The sequence below is a fragment of the Leptodactylus fuscus genome, chromosome 10 (genome assembly GCF_031893055.1).
Source record: "Leptodactylus fuscus isolate aLepFus1 chromosome 10, aLepFus1.hap2, whole genome shotgun sequence".
NCBI classification, from domain to species: Eukaryota; Metazoa; Chordata; class Amphibia; order Anura; family Leptodactylidae; genus Leptodactylus; species Leptodactylus fuscus.
Window position 1 is genome coordinate 6,804,161 of NC_134274.1, and position 19,942 is coordinate 6,824,102.

Consider the following 19,942-nt stretch of genomic DNA (forward strand, 5'->3'; position numbering starts at 1 on the left):
TGCTGGGAGTTGTAGTACCACAATAGAGGCCTGACTTATGGCAAATCCAATGTGTCTTTGCAAAAGGATCCACAGCAGAAATCCAAAAACATTCAGATCTTGGCTGCGGATCCGCACGAGGGTTAACCCATTCACGTCTATTGTCACACGGCCTTGTTGGAGCTCAGTCCCATTTAAATGAATGGGGCTTGGCTGCAATACCAAGTACAGCCACTATACAATGTATGGCGCTGCGCTGGTAAGAAAAGGCCACAACCTGCCCTGGACAACCCCTTTAAGTGTCACGAATCCAGGTCTCCTTACCTTCATCATCATCATCATCATCTGACTCACTGTCTGGAGCAGGAAGTAGAAACTCTGGACAGAACCGAACCTGCACGGCGGGTCTAAGAGAAATAAGAGGAAACATCAGACATGGTGCAGGTCATGTAGTGCAGCTCAGTCCCATTCAAATCAATTAAGGCAAACTGCAGTACCACTTCCAACCCATGGACAGGTGTGGCGCTATTTCATGCATTAAACATGGTCTCTAAGATGACGTCAATGGAAAAAATTAAATAATTCTGACACTGAAATATGGAGATGAGGTTTAAATCCCAAAATAGCTGCGTCCCTAAGGGGTTAAACACATTTTCCAATCAAATTAGAGATTTTTCAGCGTGAAAAATTGCTGTGCTTAATGACTTTCTTCCACATCTGTGAATAAATTATCACCAGAGACTCGGCCGCCATCCAGTAAAAATAAAAAAAAAAAACGCACATTCTACGCGGCGGTAAAATATCGCCAAAGCGAGTCCTAGGATGTACTACTCTGCACAGTTACGAGGCGCGTGGCGCCTCGGTTATATACCGTAGCTGTACGCTTCACATGTAGCTATACAGGGACTCACCTGTCCAATGCTCCGCCTCTTGGAAGCTCCTCCCACAGCAGCAGTTCCCTCCCTCCTGTCACCCATCGGCACAACCCATCGGAATTGCCGGAAACTGCCAGACACAAGAGCCGCGACACATCAGGACAGGACACCGTGCACAGATATTTGCCGGATTCCACGTTGCGGACTGCAAAAGAGGTGAGAAATCAGGGAGGATGGGTAAGTAATCTGGCGATGCTGGATCATAGGGGTTGAGGGCAAGCCTTCAAGGGAACCAATCCCCATCTGCACTAACCCAAAATCATGTCATCCTTTAATAGGCTCCTCCTCTCTGATTCCGGAACAGTTGGAATTTTTTCTCTAGCCTGCACGGTTCTGGAGCAATCAATGTACTTACTATTGGTTTCTGATATGCTAACTAGACTCCCTAATGACAAGTGGGTGTTATCAGGCAGGAGCAGGGACGGGGTGAGATTCTGAGCTCTCTGACATTATCCAATCAGATGCGGATAGTATCTGACCTCAGATAGTATAGTAGATGACCTCTCACCCCCCCCCCCCCCCCCCAAATGCCTGCTCATACCGGACACCACCCACTTGTCATTAGGGAGTCTAGTTTAATATCGCACAACAAATCTAACCGCACGGATTTCTCGGGAACGATGGGGGCTAGAGAAAAAATTCCAACTGCGCCGGAATCAGTGGAGGGCCAGCTATGGAAGGAGCTGGAGTTAGTGGGGGTGGTAAAAGATCATCTTTATCATAGGCAGTGTACAAACTCCGCCCTACTGCAGATGATTGGTGGGCATCATCTACAGGAAGCCGCAAACTCCGCCCTACTGAAGGAAGGAAAGAGAGGATTGGTTAGCAATGGGGGAGGTTCAGTGACAACAGCAGAACACAATGAGCTAGGATGACTTGTGGTTGTCACCTGCTTCATTCTGGATGATATTTTACTATTCAGTGTCCCTGGGGATTATAAAGGAGTACCTACAAGGTGGATATGGTTTTCTCAGGAGTTTCCCTTTAAATCTGCAGAACCGTTTCCCCACCCTGATGGTGGTGGATGTCAGATAGGTGGTCGCCTCGCTCTGACAACGCCGCTCCGGCCCCATTTTCTACCTGCTGCAATCATTTTCTCATCTTCATAGAAGAAAAAGTTAATTTTGTATGATGGCTCCCGAGACGCCACGTCTGGGATACGGCGATGTACGTGAGCGCGGGCGCCGAGGGCTGCCAATTACTGCAAATTAGCAAAACAGCCAGCGGGAAAGGTAATGGAATAACAGAGGAAATAATGGCCGGGACGGCTGCTGCAGCTGCTCCTCGTGGTGTGTACAGGTGAAGAATGAATCCAGCTACAATGCTGAAATCCTCTGTGCTGCTGGGCACCCTACAACTTCCATTACCCCAGTCACTCACATGCAGTCTTTGTTCTAATAATATAACCAGACTAGTGGACAGGTCACTTTCTTTACCAGGACCCGGCCACTCATCTCCTGAAATCCTCTGTGCTGCTGTTACATTCCAGCGATCCATTCCCTTACAGGTTGTTTTTCCCGACCTCTCTGTATAAAGCTCTGCAGACGTCTTTGGGTGACGCGAAACCTCCCTGTGTATTGTACTAAGACGGCGATCACCTCCCGCCCCCATGTAAAGGCTCATTTTACCGTACATAAATGAATGAGAATGCTTCGGCAGCAGACAATTCTTGTTGCGGGCTGCGTTATATCCCCGCCACATCGCATGCCGCTCCTTATGGTAAAGCCGCACATTACTTTTAGTGCTTTTTCTGCAACGTTCAATAAAACACCTGAGCCGTGAATGATTTCAGCTCCATTTGTAATTTTCCGCCTGAGCTCAATAAAACAATCATTTAATGATCTTGTAGTCCGACCTACATAATGCAGGTTACACTGTGAGCCGGCGACGGGATAAATTACACCGCCTGACACTGCACGAGCTGTTTAACTGAAATATGCTGCTATCAGAAAATGAAGTGATGTCCGCCTCGCACCAATCAAATATCCTACAGAGACCGGATAGTTATACAGAGGCGAGAGAAGAGAAAGGTACAAACATCTATGTAATACCGAAATATAACTGCATGTGCAAGAAACATCATGTAACTGCTGTATGTACCAAATGTCCACAGTGGGCAGTATTATAATACTATATATTTATTAGCATTATAGTAGTTATATTCTTGTACATAGGAGTAGTATTATAGTAGTTATATTCTTGTACATAGGCGCAGTATTATAGTAGTTATATTCTTGTACATAGGAGCAGTATTATAGTAGTTATATTCTTGTACATAGGAGTAGTATTATAGTAGTTATATTCTTGTACATAGGAGGTAGTATTATAGTAGTTATATTCTTGTACATAGGAGTAGTATTATAGTAGTTATATTCTTGTACATAGGAGTAGTATTATAGTAGTTATATTCTTGTACATAGGAGGTAGTATTATAGTAGTTATATTCTTGTACATAGGAGGTAGTATTATAGTAGTTATATTCTTGTACATAGGAGTAGTATTATAGTAGTTATATTCTTGTACATAGGAGGTAGTATTATAGTAGTTATATTCTTGTACATAGGAGTAGTATTATAGTAGTTATATTCTTGTACATAGGAGTAGTATTATAGTAGTTATATTCTTGTACATAGGAGGTAGTATTATAGAAGTTATATTCTTGTACATAGGCCCAGTATTATAGTAGTTATATTCTTGTACATAGGAGTAGTATTATAGTAGTTATATTCTTGTACATAGGAGCAGTATTATAGTAGTTATATTCTTGTACATAGGAGTAGTATTATAGTAGTTATATTCTTGTACATAGGAGTAGTATTATAGTAGTTATATTCTTGTACATAGGAGTAGTATTATAGTAGTTATATTCTTGTACATAGGAGGTAGTATTATAGTAGTTATATTCTTGTACATAGGAGCAGTAGTATTATAGTAGTTATATTCTTGTACATAGGAGCAGTAGTATTATAGTAGTTATATTCTTGTACATAGGAGTAATATTATAGTAGTTATATTCTTGTCCATAGGCGCAGTATTATAGTAGTTATATTCTTGTACATAGGAGGTAGTATTATAGTAGTTATATTCTTGTACATAGGAGCAGTATTATAGTAGTTATATTCTTGTACATAGGAGCAGTATTATAGTAGTTATATTCTTGTACATAGGAGCAGTATTATAGTAGTTATATTCTTGTACATAGGAGCAGTATTATAGTAGTTATATTCTGGTACATAGGTGTAGTATTATAGTAGTTATATTCCTGTACATAGGAGCAGTATTATAGTAGTTATATCCTTGTACATAGGAGCAGTATTATAGTAGTTATATTCCTGTACATAGGAGCAGTATTATAGTAGTTATATTCTTGTACATAGGAGGTAGTATTATAGTAGTTATATTCTTGTACATAGGAGTAGTATTATAGTAGTTATATTCTTGTATATAGGAGTAGTATTATAGTAGTTATATTCTTCTACATAGGAGGTAGTGTTATAGTAGTTATATTCTTGTACATAGGAGTAGTATTATAGTAGTTATATTCTTGTACATAGATGTAGTATTATAGTAGTTATATTCTTGTACATAGGAGGTAGTATTATAGTAGTTATATTCTTGTACATAGGAGTAGTATTATAGTAGTTATATTCTTGTACATAGGAGGTAGTATTATAGTAGTTATATTCTTGTACATAAGAGCAGTATTATAGTAGTTATATTCTTGTACATAGGAGTAGTATTATAGTAGTTATATTCTTGTACATAGGAGTAGTATTATAGTAGTTATATTCTGGTACATAGGTGTAGTATTATAGTAGTTATATTCCTGTACATAGGAGCAGTATTATAGTAGTTATATCCTTGTACATAGGAGCAGTATTATAGTAGTTATATTCTTGTACATAGGAGTAGTATTATAGTAGTTATATTCTTGTACATAGGAGCAGTATTATAGTAGTTATACTCTTGTACATAGCAGTAGTATTATAGTAGTTATATTCCTGTACATAGGAGCAGTATTATAGTAGTTATATTCTTGTACATAGGAGGTAGTATTATAGTAGTTATATTCTTGTACATAGGAGTAGTATTATAGTAGTTATATTCTTGTACATTGGAGTAGTATTATAGTAGTTATATTCTTGTACATAGGAATAGTATTATAGTAGTTATATTCTTGTACATAGATGTAGTATTATAGTAGTTATATTCTTGTACATAGGAGGTAGTATTATAGTAGTTATATTCTTGTACATAGGAGGTAGTATTATAGTAGTTATATTCTTGTACATAGGAGGTAGTATTATAGTAGTTATATTCTTGTCCATAGGAGCAGTATTATAGTAGTTATATTCTTGTCCATAGGCGCAGTATTATAGTAGTTATATTCTTGTACATAGGAGGTAGTATTATAGTAGTTATATTCTTGTACATAGGAGGTAGTATTATAGTAGTTATATTCTTGTACATAGGAGGTAGTATTATAGTAGTTATATTCTTGTACATAGGAGCAGTATTATAGTAGTTATATAAGTATTTTCTACATAGAGGGCAGTATATGTATAAGTGTATGTAGGATACAATGCAGGACCTACAGTCAGCAGTTAGTTACATAACTAGCACATGATGCGGCTATGTAAGGTAACTTGGGGTAATATCGGCCACCGGTAACATCCTGTACATTGGGGACATGTCACACGCTGCAGCACTTACTGTTCAGATATCCGTGTCCTTGGTCAATGTTAAAGCCGGTGGTGATGAGGAGATTGTCAGGTGTAACAGCTAATGCGTCAACAAAACCGGAGCTGGAGTTGTGATTGGACAGACGGGTGAGATGGTCTGAAAAAGAAAAATTTAGATGATCTGAGGTAAAGGACATAATGATGGACAGGTAAGTTTTGGTAGCCGGATATTGCAAGACACAAAGAGGGAATGAGGACCAGCCCCAAGTTAGACAGAACAGGTCCATGTGTCCTCTCAGTGCAAACTCACTCAAGATCTCTGCTGTCCTCCTTAGATCAGACTGTCAGCTTCTGGATTCATGGGTCTTGTTATGCCGGAGCTCCATTATGATCCCGAGGTTAGAGGCCTTACCACTTATGCCCCTTTTACCTCTCCACGGGACAGGGATTGAGCATCAGATGGGTAATTTGGTGGTCTAAACTGGGTCTGACAACCCAAACTTGTTGCAGATGAATTATAAGATCATACCATTTGTCAGAGTAACCTCACAATATTATTGCGTGACATTACCATCCTGGGAACCTGCTCACTAGTTATACACATACCCACCAGTAGTGTCCTACCTGCCTCCTTGCCTAAATTTGCCCCTTACATGTGACTCTCACCTTGTTTCCAGCTGACGGCTTTTATACAAGATCCTTGTGTCGCCAGGTATAGTTGGTGTGAAGTGGCACAAAGACTGAACAGACCCCTCAAGGATGGCGCCAGCGGGTCACAGGAGTGCTGAAGACTTAGGGCTCCAGAAGAAGGGACAACTCTCCAGACCTTCAAGGAACCATCCAGTGACCCGGAGTAAAGCAATCCTGAATGGAACTGAACAAAGACACGGTGTAACTTCCTTATCCATTCTGACTCCAGCGCCACCTTCTGGCCGCATCTGGAGGCATGTCTGGCTATGATTCTTTGCTTTAGGTTCACTGTCTGAACACTGTCCTATTCCCTCACCTTTGTAATTGATTTTCCACCACACCCATCTCTTACACCTTGGTGTCCCTCTGCTCCTCTAATAGTTAATCTCAGCCACACTTAAGTGACTAATATCTTTCCTTCCAATCAAGTCTGGGGCGGGTTCCTTCTTCCTATACATTGTTTTCCCACCTTAGTGCTTGTTATTTCCTTGTGCCTGCTGGCTCCATACTCTTGTATTTCTGACTTTTGTCTTTTCTTGTGACTACTCTCTTGGATTTTGATTCTGTACTGCGCTGCTCGACTGTTACCGACCCCTTGGCTCCATTTTATTGTTGTTTATCTTGGCTGCGTTCTGTGTTAGCACCTATATCATAAGAAGGGACTGCTGCTCAGTTTTCCTCTGCCGCCTAGTAGGCAGGGACAGGGGACGGGTTCAGCTTAGGACTCACTGTCTTGTCATTCCCTTCCTCCCAGGGTCTTAGATGGTGGGGATGATCACTGCAGTATATAGGGCGCTATTTATACAGAGTATGACCATACCGGATTTCCCAAATCACAGGTCCTTACCCTTTGGCAGGGCAAACACTCTGCTGAGACTTATTACTCTGAGTTTCTGAAGTTTAGTATAACGACAGGTTGGTGTCACTCGGCTTCGAGGGCTCTTTTAAAACAGGGCCTGAATGATTCAGTTAAGGATGTTTGGGTAGGTCACCCTGATCCCCCTACCTTATGACAGGCCATAACCATAGGTGTCTGCATTGACCGGAGAATCCAGGACAGGCGTAAATAGAGGGTATGGACTGATTCCGCTAAGTCTTCTGTCTATCCCTCTCTTTCTGTTGTTTCCCTACCCCCGCTGGTGATGAGTCTATGGCGCTGGGAGCGCTGGATGCCAAGGCTAGGCAAGAATATCTCCTCCGAAATAATCTCTGCCTGTATTGCGACAGACCAGGTCATCTCATCTGAGGCTGTTCCATCAAACCACGCACACCGGGGGAAAACTCCAGTGCCTGAGTGGTAATCGGGAAAACCGCTCAGGCAATCAGGTATCTTCCAAGAATTCTCGTATATTGATGTTACCTGTGTCTCTGTCCTCTGGGGACAGATCTGTTTCCCGTCAGGTCCTAGTGCACTCTAAGATTTTGTTTATTTCTACTTTACACATTGAACTTCTACCACTTGATACTCCTCTGGTGGTTCCTGGAGCGGATTTTACCCCACTGTTCAGGGGTAAAATCTGATTTAAGACCCCCCTTAATCTCTTTACAAGTGGGCCCTGTACGTTCTGAGGTTATAAGTTTCTTTGTTACGGAGGATTTGTTGTCTGATATTCTAGAACTAGGGTTTTATCTGAATTTTTGTGTGATTTTCACAATGTATTTGATCCTAAAACTACTAAGGGTTTGCCCCCACATAGACCTTACAATTGTGGGATTGAACTCCTTCCTGAGTCCAAATACCCTAAGGGAAGGATCTGCAATCATTCTGCTCCAGAACATGAGGTTATCCAGGAATACATTCAGGATAGTCTTCTTCAAGGTCACATCCGTCCATTTAAATCTCCCATGGGGACTGGGTTCTCTTTTTGTTAAAAAGAAAGATGGCGGATTGTGGCCATGAATTGACTATTGGGAATTAAATAAAATTATGGCCAAAAATCAGGACCCTCTTCCTCTGATCTTCTTAATCAGATTGTGGATGCCCGCTGGTTTTCTAAAATTGACCTCCGCGGGACCCACAATCTGATCTGGATCAAAGAAGGAGATGAATGGACGACGGCCTTTCACACCCCAGAAGGTCACTTCGAATATCTGGTAATGCCTTTAGGGTTTGTGTAATGCACCCGGAGTTTTCTAACATTTTGTGACCGATATCTTTAGAGACTTATTCGGCCGTTATGTGGTTGTGGCCGTGCTCATGATCCCACCACCACCTAGGGCATCCTCCTGTCCGACTGCATTTACATGGTTGATTAGAGAGAGATGGCCGCCGGCAGAGAGAGTCCTGTGCCAGGTACATATGTCTTGGGTGCCAACTCCAGTGCCCAGGGGTTGCTGACCCTTGATGTACATAATAAATATATTCTCCCCTTATTCTCTGATGTACTGGAGTGAGAAGAGTTAAGATACACTGCTTTCCACTATCAGAAAGGAGACCATTTACCATGTCACCACAAGCACGGTAGTTGGTCAGCAGCATATAGTACGGAGGCATTATGTGGTACAGGTGGAAATGAGATATGGCTGATCTTTGTGAGAACTTGTGCAAGAAGCAGGGGAGTGGGGGGTAGTTTAACCAGGGACATTAATCTTTAGTTACTCCTCATTGTCACTACTTCCATGAGAGGGCGCTGTCAGGTATCTCCTGCACTGAGGTATGTGATCAGTGAATGGAAAAGAGAACAGAGTCATGTTTAAATGATGGCACCAGGCTCTGTCCATCAGATGGATGCAGCCCTCCTTGGTCAGTCAGGCAGCAGGTTAGGCCCCCCCTTTTTTCTGGCCTCCCACCTCTCACCTGTAACGCTGACACCTTGTCTTCATGCGCTCTCTCGGATCGAAGGTTTTCTTGTGTTTCCAGATCCCAAACCTCGATCTTTCCACCATCTGAAATACAACACATAGCGGATGAGACTCCTCCGCCACCTTGCGTTCGATAACACTGGCTGCGTTCACTGACTGTAAGCAGAGCTATTGAAAATATTCAGTAAGCTGTAGCTTAACGTCTGGAATCCCGCGGATAAAAGGGTCCCTGTTAAGGAGCGACTCTGGCCACCAACTATGGAAGGAACGGCAACCAGATTCATTCACTTGAATGTGGTCAGGGGGCACTTTGCGCTAAATCTGCTGCAGCCGCAGGATCCAGGTCACTGGTAAACCATCACTATATACCCCTGGACCAGAATTCCACTGCAAAGTGGCACAAAATTACAGCTGAAGCAAAGAAGGTGGAGAATAATAATCAGGGTCTATGGAAAGCCGGGTGACAGGCAGGGATTGTAAGGGATGGGACATGCAATGTCTACACACTGCACTAAGGACCTGCAGTGCACACTGGCCATGCCCATATAGGCTGCGGGTTTTTACCCTTTGCATGGTGAACACCACAGTCAACTAACCGTGCTTGGTTTTGGCCGTCAGTAAAATCCACTGCAAACTTCCTGCAGCGAAAAAGCCTGCGCGGAGACGTCCCGTGTGGTGGTCCCATCACCATCACACCTGTCAGTAGGGATTAACATCCAGGGCTTGATGCCCGTGTAAGAGAATATAAAAGGCAGAATATAATACGAGAGGCCGAGCACACAAGGAGAGCTCAGGGATTTAGATTTCTAGGTCATTTCTGTATTTTCGGGAGGGAAATGCTCTTCAGGAAGGAATTGGGAGGTAGGTACTCATAAAGTATTAATAGTGCCGAAAACAGATACCGCTGAATAGGACGCCTGACACAAGAGGACGACGCAAGGACTCTGATGACATGCAGGTTTTTTATTTTTAAAGGGGTTTACTGGGAATTTGATATCAATGACCTAAGATAAGTCAGCCATATCAAACTGGGTACCCAGTTTTGTAACGTTAAACTCATTGGTCACATGGTCTGTTTGCAGCTCAGTCAAAGTCAATTGAATGGAATTCAACTGCAATACCAAGCACAGCCACTAGTCAATGTATGGCGCTGTGCTTGATATAAAATGAAGAGGCAGTGAGACTGCTGAATATATACATGACCGTGAGTTACAGGAGCGATACCCACCTGTTTCTGCTGCCCCCCGCGTGGTCCTGTTCTCTGGTGTTACCTTCCGGCAGAAATCCCTGCCGCACGTGACCACTGAGACCAGAGGGACACGGGGCATCACAGTGCGGTGAGGACTTATGCCGCAAGAAAACAGCAGAAACAGCAAGTCCTGTATCCATATGCCGAGCAGGGTATACAGACAGCAGCTGGCAAGTTGGGATCTCCCTTTAATCTACGTGACAGAGTGAACATCCGCCATACAGCACCTTATATCTCAGTTTCCTGCACAGAGTCCACAACCGACAGCACAAATGACTCAAGTTTTTGCTCCACTTGCTGTAAAACTTTTCACCCTTAGAAATGGAGCAGGTGTTCTTGAGTAACTTAAACCCTCTTCCTCCCCCTTTATTGTGCCTGAGATGGTGATGTGGGAACAAAGAATGGATCATCAGGAGGATAATTGTGGCCTCACCGATTGTGGCTCTTAAGTAATTGCAGAGCAGGTAAAAATAAGCAAGTGGCGGTTTCTAAAATAAGGCGTCTGGCGGCTTCGTCATTATCGTCCATTCTTACCAGAACAATCCCTGACAATGACGCTTGTTTAGTGTAAACCTCCAAAAACAAAAAGGCACAAAAGTCCTCCCGTCGCCCCATTTTACCATCGGTTTCTGGAAAGCTGGGTGAAAGGGTATATACCACTGCCGCTCCTACAGTGGTTGTCATGAAGCAGGAACGATGTATGAATGTTACAATTTTCACAAACAGTGTCGTGCAAAAGTTGGCTGAGACATCCTGACCAGACAGCTGTCAGTTTATGTATGCATATAATGGGTTAAACGGCACAGCCCAGAGACGTCTCTGACCTGTATCATAAGCCGGACCACGGGGCTATAACCGTAGGTGTGCCCTTGTGATGAGAACGGTGTAACCGTATGGAGGAGATCCTGTGCAGACTCCTGCATGTTGTGTACTATTATGGCGGGGGTCAGTGATAATCTGCATAGTCTGCAGAAGTGACTGGGGACACTTACCTGAGCCAGAAATCAGCAGCTTTGTATCCGGTATATGTGTGATGGCGGACACCGCAGAGAATGTGTATATACTGAGCAGAGGCTGACCTGGGAGGAAAGAAAACCCAAAGCTTTAGCACAACAGCCCATATACTGTTTCTGACAACACTCGCCCTATGTCCTGAGAGGTTAAAGCCTCATTCACTTCCACGGGACTAAATTACAAACCGGCCATGTGACAAATGAACATCATGTCACATCATTGGGGAAGTAACACGAGCCTGAGCGCCGCTGCTGCTTTAAATATTAGACCATTTGGGGTATAGCTGACAGATTCCTATTGGTCTGATACTAATTATAGGTCATTGTTCAATATTCATTTGACTAAAAAAAACCCTTAAAGGGCTTAGAAAACGAGCTCTTCTTTCCACCTGAAACAGCGCCACTTCTGTCCATAGTCTGTGCTTGGCATTGCAGTTTATCCTCATTTACTTGACTGCTGCAATACCAAATCTAGCCATGAGAAGAGTGGCGCTGTTTCTTATAAGGCACGGTCAGCTTTCCTCCTTGAGGTCTGCTGGAAGGACACAATGGAGACGACTAAGTGGTCCCACTAACAGCTGATTATGGGAGATCCCCACGGCAGATCCAACGCCATCAGCACATTACAGGGATCACAGGAAGTAAATGTTCCCCCAATCCAGCGCTTGTCTCCCTCTCACCTGTGCGCAGACTCCATACTTTGATGCTGCTGTCGGAGGATCCGCTGCAGACAAAATTTTCTCCGAGGGGCAGAAGATCGGAGTCTGAAACAAAAAAATAAACTCCTCAATACTCCGCCAGCCCCACGTCGGCCCCATCAGTTTATGTAGAGGTCACTTACGTTGCTCGGATCCATCCAGATAGACCATGACCATACATGTGACTCCTCCAGTGTGACCGCACAGCGTCTTGACCTCTGACCGGGAGGGTATATGCCAAACACGTACTGAGGTGTCCCAACTACGACAAGATAGAGGGCAAGGAAAGATGGGGAAAAAAGAAAGATGGAGGCAAAGCAAAGGAGACGTGTGTGAGGCTGAGAGGTAAGTGTATCTCTCCAGCTGATGACAGGTTATAATTCACATTTCTGTAGTGTATCTGTATCTCTAGGGCACCCGGGACCCCCACCGATTAGATGTTTGAAGAGACCACATCATTCAGGTGAGCACTGCCATCTCGTCAATGAAAACAAGAAACAGCGCCGTACATTGCATAGTGGTTGTGCTTAGTACTACAGATCAGCCCTAATTCAAGTAGCTGATCTGTATGGGTTCTGGGGTGTCAGACCCCCACCGATCAGATATCGATCACCTATCCTAAGGATAGGCCATCAATATTCAACCTTTTAGTGGTCCTTATTCTAGGGCACCATAGCTTTACGGGTGTGCTAAGCGGCTGCTGGATTGTTTGAGGTCAGTCGGAGTCAGAGGAACCTCTGACCCTGGCCTATTAACCCATTGATAGGTCTGGGGCCCCTAAACCAGCAGCATGTACTTATGTAATGGTGGGAGCATTTAACATGATAGCTAATGTGCATCTCTCACCTCCCAGAGATCACGTATGTGTCATGTATGAGAACACACGTCACTAGATCACTGTGCCCTTCCAAGCTGTGAATAAGGAACCGTGAGTCCTGCAGTGGATATGAATCTGGGGCAGCGATAAAATGATGAAAAATTTGTGTTTAACGAAAAAGTATGTCATAGCGGAGGAGAGCGGGTGGAGAAAAAAGATGGAGGAGAAAACATAAGAGGAAGAATTACAATAGAGTCAGGTAAAAAATAAAATGATTTACATTATAGCACAATTTATATCTATAAGTAACTAGACACCCCCACCAGTAGGCACAGCACCACACAATGGGTAATGGCTGTGCCAGGTATTGCAATTCACTCCATTTAATCTAACCAGACCGGAAACTGATTAATTTTAATTTAATTTCTTTTTACTTCTTATGTAGATTTAACTGAATATTAGACCAACCTGTCAGCCGTCCTGCAGGGGGCGCTGTCCTCTCTGGAGGGGCTGCTTGTCCTTGTGGGGTGGTTTTGTGCTTTTTTCGCTTGGAAGCTGTGGCGGGTGCAGGTCTAGGCGGGACGTCGGGGTCAGGCTGGGGGAAAGAAGCCGCACTACAAGAACAGAACAGCGGTGATGAGAAAAGGGCAGGAGAGAGGACTACAAGAAGCTTCACATAAGACATTGAGTAATTTGAGTTTTCGGGAATTTTAAGAAATTTTCCTAGCCATTGCCTCCCCTGTCACTCCATTAGATAGGGCATCAGTATGAAAATTTGATTTGTAGACAGAAACTCCATTTACAGAGGTATACACCGTATTATAGGACACACCTGGATTCGCCGCTTGTCTCCACATTTTCCTCCTCCGGGGTTTTTTCCTCCACAGGCTGAGATAACAATTCCTCTATAAGCCTCCGCAGATCATGTTTCTGGGCTACCTAAATACAGGAGGGGTCAATCAGATCATTGCTACACATGTATGTACCCCGGCCTGAAGACCCCAAATATACTGCATACACTTCTATGGACAGACTATGGATACAGCAGTGTAGGGTTTGTTTTGCCTTTGCCTCAGACATGAGTGACCCCTCCATAGACTTCTATGGTTAGTGACTGTCCTTAGTTCTGAGGTTACTTCAGACTGCATATGTTATGATGCATATTTTTAGAGGGATTTTCAGAAAACCCAGTGGTTTGGGTATGGGGTAAGATTAAAAAAAATACTGGTCTACCCCCAGTCCTCAGTTCCAGCATTGCGTCCATTGTATGATAGGCTCAGGGGATATGATGTCCTTAGTACTCAACAAGTGACCACTAAACCTGACCCACAGCAGAGGACTGGGGGTATGTGACACGTGTTTCCTTTTTATTTCCTTAGCCTCCAATATATTCCTTAAAGGGTTTTTTGGGGACTTGCATATTGATCTTTAGGATAGGATATCAATATGTGATTGGTGGGGGTCTGATCCTTCAGACCTCTGTTGCTCACTAGTGTCACAGCCTCTTCCCTGTGCTAATGAAGTCTCATTCATCAATCACATGGTACACCAACTGAGGGCTGGGCTGCAATACCAAGCACAGCCACTATACAATATAAGGCGCTGTGCTTGGTATTCAGGGTTCACCCAAATACCGCTTCATGGTGGTTCCACAAGTCAAGACCCCCACGACTTACAAGCTGATCCTAAAGACAGGACATCAGCATAAGGAGATTCAAGTTGCCTCATTGTAGATGTTTGTTGCAAAGTCTGACAAATGTATAATGTTGTACTGGCCATGTATAACCAGCGCCGCCCTGCTGGACTTCACCTTTGCGATCTCGCTGGGGGCCAGCTCACGGGGCAGGTGCTCTAAGGTTTCAATCTGTCTAAGTTTCTTACGGAGTTTTCGGAGCTCGAGAGCCGCCATCGCAGTCCTAAGAGAACATTACAAGGGTTAAAGCTTATAGCTGCACCTCCCCCCCCCCCCTTCCCCAAGTAGACACAGTGATAGAGAATAAGGTGAAGCCTATACCAGGGGGGATTGGCCGCTGTATATAAGCACGGGGGTTGTGGTCACTGCCGACTTCTACATCTAAGGGGTTAAATGGTTAGACTGGAGGAATGGTGACGAAGACGCAGGTAAAGGCTCGTTCAGATGGCGCGGAATTTGGACGCAGAATCCGCCTCCGTACAATAGAGGTCTATGTAGACCGCTAACGTTCGTCTCTCTGCTAGCGTTTTTTTGCCGCTAGCTGGAAAAAAAAGCAACATGACCTTTCTTGAGGCGTTTTCCGCCTCAGAAAATCAATGTAAGTCAATGAGAGGTGGAAAACTGCTAGCGTTTTTTTTTTCCAAAACCGCAATGCGATTTTTGGCAGAAAACCGCCAGGCGTTTTATCAAGGTCCATTAAAGGGATTCTACCATTAAAACCCTTTTTTGGGGGTTAAGATGTTGGAATAGTCTTTAGAAAGGCTAGTCGTCTCTTAACTTTAGATGTGATCTCCGCCGCGCCGTTCCTTAGAAATACCGGTTTTTACTGGTATGCAAATTAGCTATCTTGCAGCGATAGGGGCGGGCCCTAGCGCTGGAAATGCGATGGGAGCGTCCCCACTGCTGCTTGAGAACAGGCTCCAGCGACACCTCTATCTTCGGCTGGATCCTCCCCTTCTTTCGGCATCACCTCCGACGCCTGCGCAGTTGACTCTGCCAGTGAGACACTAATAGAGCCGACTGCGCATGCTGACCGCCAGCCATAGTTCCAAGGCCGCAATTGCGCACATGCGCAGTCGGCTCTACTAGTGTCTCACTGGCAGAGCCTGCTGCGCAGGCATCGGAGGTGACGCCGAAGGAAGACGACAAAAGAAGGGGAGGATCCAACCGAAGATAGAGGCGTCACTGGAGCCTGTTTTCGAGCAGCAGTGGGGCCCGCCCCCATCGCTATGAGAGAACTAATTTGCATACAGGTAAAAAAACAGTATTTCTAAGGAACGGCGCGGCGAAGATCACATCTAAAGGTAAGAGACGAATAGCCTTTCTAAAGGCTATTCCGACGTCTTATCCACAAAAAAAAGAGAGGTTTTAATGGTAGAATCCCTTTAAGGCTTAGTTCACATGTGAATAGGGTGTGGCGGAATTTGGTCCAGAAAAAAAAACGCTTCCGGAATTAGGAAGCGATTTTTGGACACTGAGGCAATTTTTGGACTGATTTTTTGGGGTTAAAAACTTCTCAAAAAAACGCCAGGCGGTTTTTCCCTACCGCACATTGAATGGACTTTAAAATACGCAACGCCGTTTTCTGATGCGGTTTCCGCTTCCCATTCACTTGTGTTGATTTCCTGAGGCTGAATCTGCATCAAGAAAGGTCACGTTGCTTCTTTTTTCGGCTAGCGGCAAAAAAAACGCTAGCGGAAAAATGAATGCTAGCGGTCTATATAGACCGCTATTGTATGGAGGTGGATTTGCAGGCGGATTCCACGTCCAAATTCCGCCCCACTGGCCCCGTGTGAATGAGCCCTCACTGTGCTGGAGAGGGAAAAACCGCTTGGTGGGTTTTTGAGGCGGTTTTTGCCCATAACCGCCTCCTAATTCCTGAAGCGATTTTCTTCAGGACCAAATTGCGCCACTCCCTATTCATGTGTGAACTAAATGTACATGGCAGAGATGAAACAGCGCCCCCTACAGGATAGACGAGGATAGGGGAGATGCAGAAAGGTGGATGATCGGGCAGAGCTGCATGAGATAAATGTCATATACATATATATATATATATATATATATATATATATATATATATATATACACACACAGGACTAGTCGTCCCCTGTATATACACACACTAGGTAGTATACACGGCTTACAGCGCTGTACACACCGCCTTCATTACATGACAGAGTTCAAAATTTGCCACATAGTTACCTCTCCTGCGACCCGGAAGGTAAACAGGCGCATGACCCGGAAGTGCATCCGGCTGCTAGGCGACTGGCTGGATACCGGAATTCCCGCGGCCGCCATTTTATTTGCTTTGTTCCGATGCTATCCTGTATCTGAGGGTGGCGCTGTTGTACTGGGATGTATATGTAATACATCATGTGGTACTGGCTGATGTATATGCCCCCCTCACCCCCTATCTATATAACTGTTACATCCTCAGCACTCCCTTCTAATACTGTACGTGTGTCAGTCCACACTGTGGTGTTCACATTCCATTCCTTGAACGCTGTCCTTATTGCCATTTCATGTCTGTACAATGTCTTATGCATTCTATAGAGTCCAGCAGTGTGACTGAGTATAGCTTTGCCCATGTGGTTCATGAATATAATGCTAGTAGTACAGTGAAGACTGACACACTGATTAAGCAGCATGACTTTGTATTGTGGAGAGACACAGTGGTTGGGGAGCCATGGGGGGGGGGGGGGGCATAATCATCATTGTATACATGTGTTAAAAGTTGGAGATGATCTTAAAGGGACGGTTTCCGTACCATGGGGGCCACCATTGCATAAGTAACTAGTGAAGAGGATGCTGAGCAACTTGAGGGCTGGTTCTGATCACATGACCCAGAGACAGAACCCCCCAGTACAAGTCTCCATAGAACCCTGGGGGGAACTAAGTAAAATAAGACTCCCTGGACAACCCCTTTAAGATGGAGGAGGGCACAGACTGTACATGCCCCTTCTTTTGGCTAGCCATCCCTTATTGCAGCGATGACATCATAAATGTTCACATGATCACTGACTTGATGACATCACCACTGAGGGCAGTGATTGGCTGCAGTGCTCACATGGATGACGTCATCAATTGAAGTTTGTCTGACATCGCTTTTCTGACACAGCAATCAGACAAGCGCCATACATTGTATAGTGGCTGTGTTTGGTATTGCAGCTTAAAGCTGTTCACTTGAAAGGCCATGTGACTGATGAATGTGATATCACATACAGCAAACAGCTGATCTGTAGGTGTCCCCGGGGTCAGACCCTGCTGATCTATCCTCAGGACAGGCTGACAGCAGAAATCGGGCAATCGATCAGATGGGTCCAGTGGTTAAACCAACAGCGTCCTTGGTTCCTATATGACTGCAGGGGCTGGGGTGTGGCGGTAACATGGCGCAGACATAGGTCCAAATTACACAAGCAGAGGTTTTACACTGTCTGGGTTTTTAATATGGAAGATCCATCATGAGGTCATTAGTATCAAATTGGTGGTGGGGGGGGGGGGGCATCTGGGACCACCATCAAGGGGCACCACTGCCATGGAGGGGGGTACTTGGCTTGTACAATGTTTAGGTTGGTCACATGTCCCAAAGAAACATCCAGGTGATGCCAGACTCGAAGCTTCCAGCACAACATTGTCTATTCCCATAGCGCCCCCTAGTGACGCACATTCTCACAGCGCTCCATGCCATTCATCAGACCGGGCGCCTTCTTCCATTGCTCCATGGTGTAGTTGTGATGCTCATGTGCCCATTTTTGGACATGGCAGTCTGCCCATTCACAGAAAGCTGCCGTGCTCTGTGTGTACTGACACTGGAACCTTTTCAGCAGTTTGCTTTACGGTCACTCTCTTGTAGGATCGGGCCAGAAGGTCCAGGCTTCACTCCACACACAGTCAATGTTCTCCCAGGGTTGGCTCCGGGCACGTGCGCAGTCAAGTTGGATTCATCTGTAGTTAAAGGGGTTGTCCCATCACAAGGATCCTATCTATACTGCTTGTTAATGTGGATGTAAGACTTTTCCTAAATACATTGCTTCAGCAAAACTGCTTTGTTTGTCCACTATCTTACTTTATTCAATTCTTTGTGGCCACAGCCCTGACCTAGCTGCTCCTGAGTCAAGTGATGTATCTGCTGCTCTCAGTGGGAGGGAGGAGGGGCTAAGTGCAGGGAGCGAGCCTGTGTTTCTAGCTATTCCTGTGTCTACACCACGTGACCTAGGTCCTGCACTCAGATAGAGGAGCTGCTTTCATTTCTTCTGTTCTCCCAGTTATCAGGCTAGCTAATTCAGTTGTGTTCATTATGGCAGAGACAGGCAGTCGCTGTATGTAACACAGAATGGAGTTGCTGCTGCCTGTACTTCATAGTTCAATGTGGGTGGGCGGAGCTACACGCGAATTTGGGGACGGAGCTAAACGGCAGGTTGTCTGTGAAACCCCGCCCACCAAATGATGCAAGAAACCAGGAAGAAAGAAGATTTTACAAGAGTGAAGACTGCTGAGTATGTGAGGTGGGAATACCCCTTTAAAGGGGTTGTCCAGGAATTGGGACAACATATGTGGAGGTATAAAAATAATAAAGTAAAAAGCAGACCGCTGTCCATTTGGTTTATTATTGGGACCTGCATTTCGGAAGTCCTGCGCCCCAGGTGACTGCTGAGACCCATCAGAGGGCTCGGTGGTCTCAGGTAAGGAGCCAATGACGTAGGTGAGTGACAGGTAAGTACGCTTCTATTTTATTCTGATTATTTTACACCTCCTCGGCCTCCACAGGGTTAAGTCCAATTCCGGGACAACCATAAGGACATGTGGCTGGTGATTTGCTTCCCTTTATAGAGGCCTCATGTCCCCTGACACCAGCGCTATTATATACTACCAGAAAGCTGACGGTGTGCGCCCGGGTGCTGGAGGTTATCGGTGCTGTTAGTTTCGGCAGCGATATCCCTACACTGTCAGAAGGGCGGGCATTACAGCTCAATGTGGCGCCCTCGACATTGAGACTATGAAGAATACTGTCAGCTGGTGAGTAATGTCCGCACTGGTGTCAGACGGAGTGAAAGGTCCTCTTTGATGGCCGTTAAAGGGGTTGTCCAGGAATTGGACTGACTGGTATGGAGAGCAGGGTGGTGGACGCCCACCTGTCCACTATCAGGGTCTGTTTGGTTCCCCAGTGGCCGCTGGTAAGGGACCGGTGACACATGAGTTTTGTTTTGTTTTTATCATTTATTTTACACCTCCCCGATCTCCTCAGGGGTTGGGCCTATTTCTGGACAACCCCTTTAAGATTGTGACTAGAGCGGGTATGTTCAGGTGGCGCCGATTTTGAAGCTTATTCTATCCCCAAAAACGGGTGATTTTGCTTTGATTCTGTTCCCCATTATTTTAAA

General features: G+C 44.9%; 1 protein-coding gene across 2 annotated transcripts in view; it reads right to left on the bottom strand.

Annotated features, from left to right (window-relative positions):
* The window catches only part of LOC142183384 (kinesin-like protein KIF21A), a 17,808-nt gene extending 1,021 nt beyond the window's left edge, over window positions 1-16,787 (bottom strand). Inside the window, exons 1-13 of one of the 2 annotated variants that reach the window (XM_075258460.1) lie at window positions 16,764-16,787; window positions 14,676-14,781; window positions 13,698-13,804; window positions 13,334-13,479; window positions 12,895-13,000; window positions 12,192-12,310; window positions 12,031-12,114; window positions 11,330-11,416; window positions 9,084-9,172; window positions 6,263-6,470; window positions 5,628-5,753; window positions 891-1,059; window positions 309-386 (exon numbers count right to left, since the gene is read on the bottom strand). In XM_075258460.1, coding sequence (XP_075114561.1) covers window positions 309-386; window positions 891-1,059; window positions 5,628-5,753; window positions 6,263-6,470; window positions 9,084-9,172; window positions 11,330-11,416; window positions 12,031-12,114; window positions 12,192-12,310; window positions 12,895-13,000; window positions 13,334-13,479; window positions 13,698-13,804; window positions 14,676-14,774 — 1,418 coding nt within the window. In that variant the 5' untranslated portion in view covers window positions 14,775-14,781; window positions 16,764-16,787. Of the gene's footprint in view, window positions 1-303; window positions 387-890; window positions 1,060-5,627; window positions 5,754-6,262; window positions 6,471-9,083; window positions 9,173-11,329; window positions 11,417-12,030; window positions 12,115-12,191; window positions 12,311-12,894; window positions 13,001-13,333; window positions 13,480-13,697; window positions 13,805-14,675; window positions 14,782-16,763 lie in introns of both variants that reach the window. The other variant, XM_075258459.1, reaches the window with a different exon arrangement.
* Between the last annotated feature and the right edge of the window lie 3,155 nt (window positions 16,788-19,942).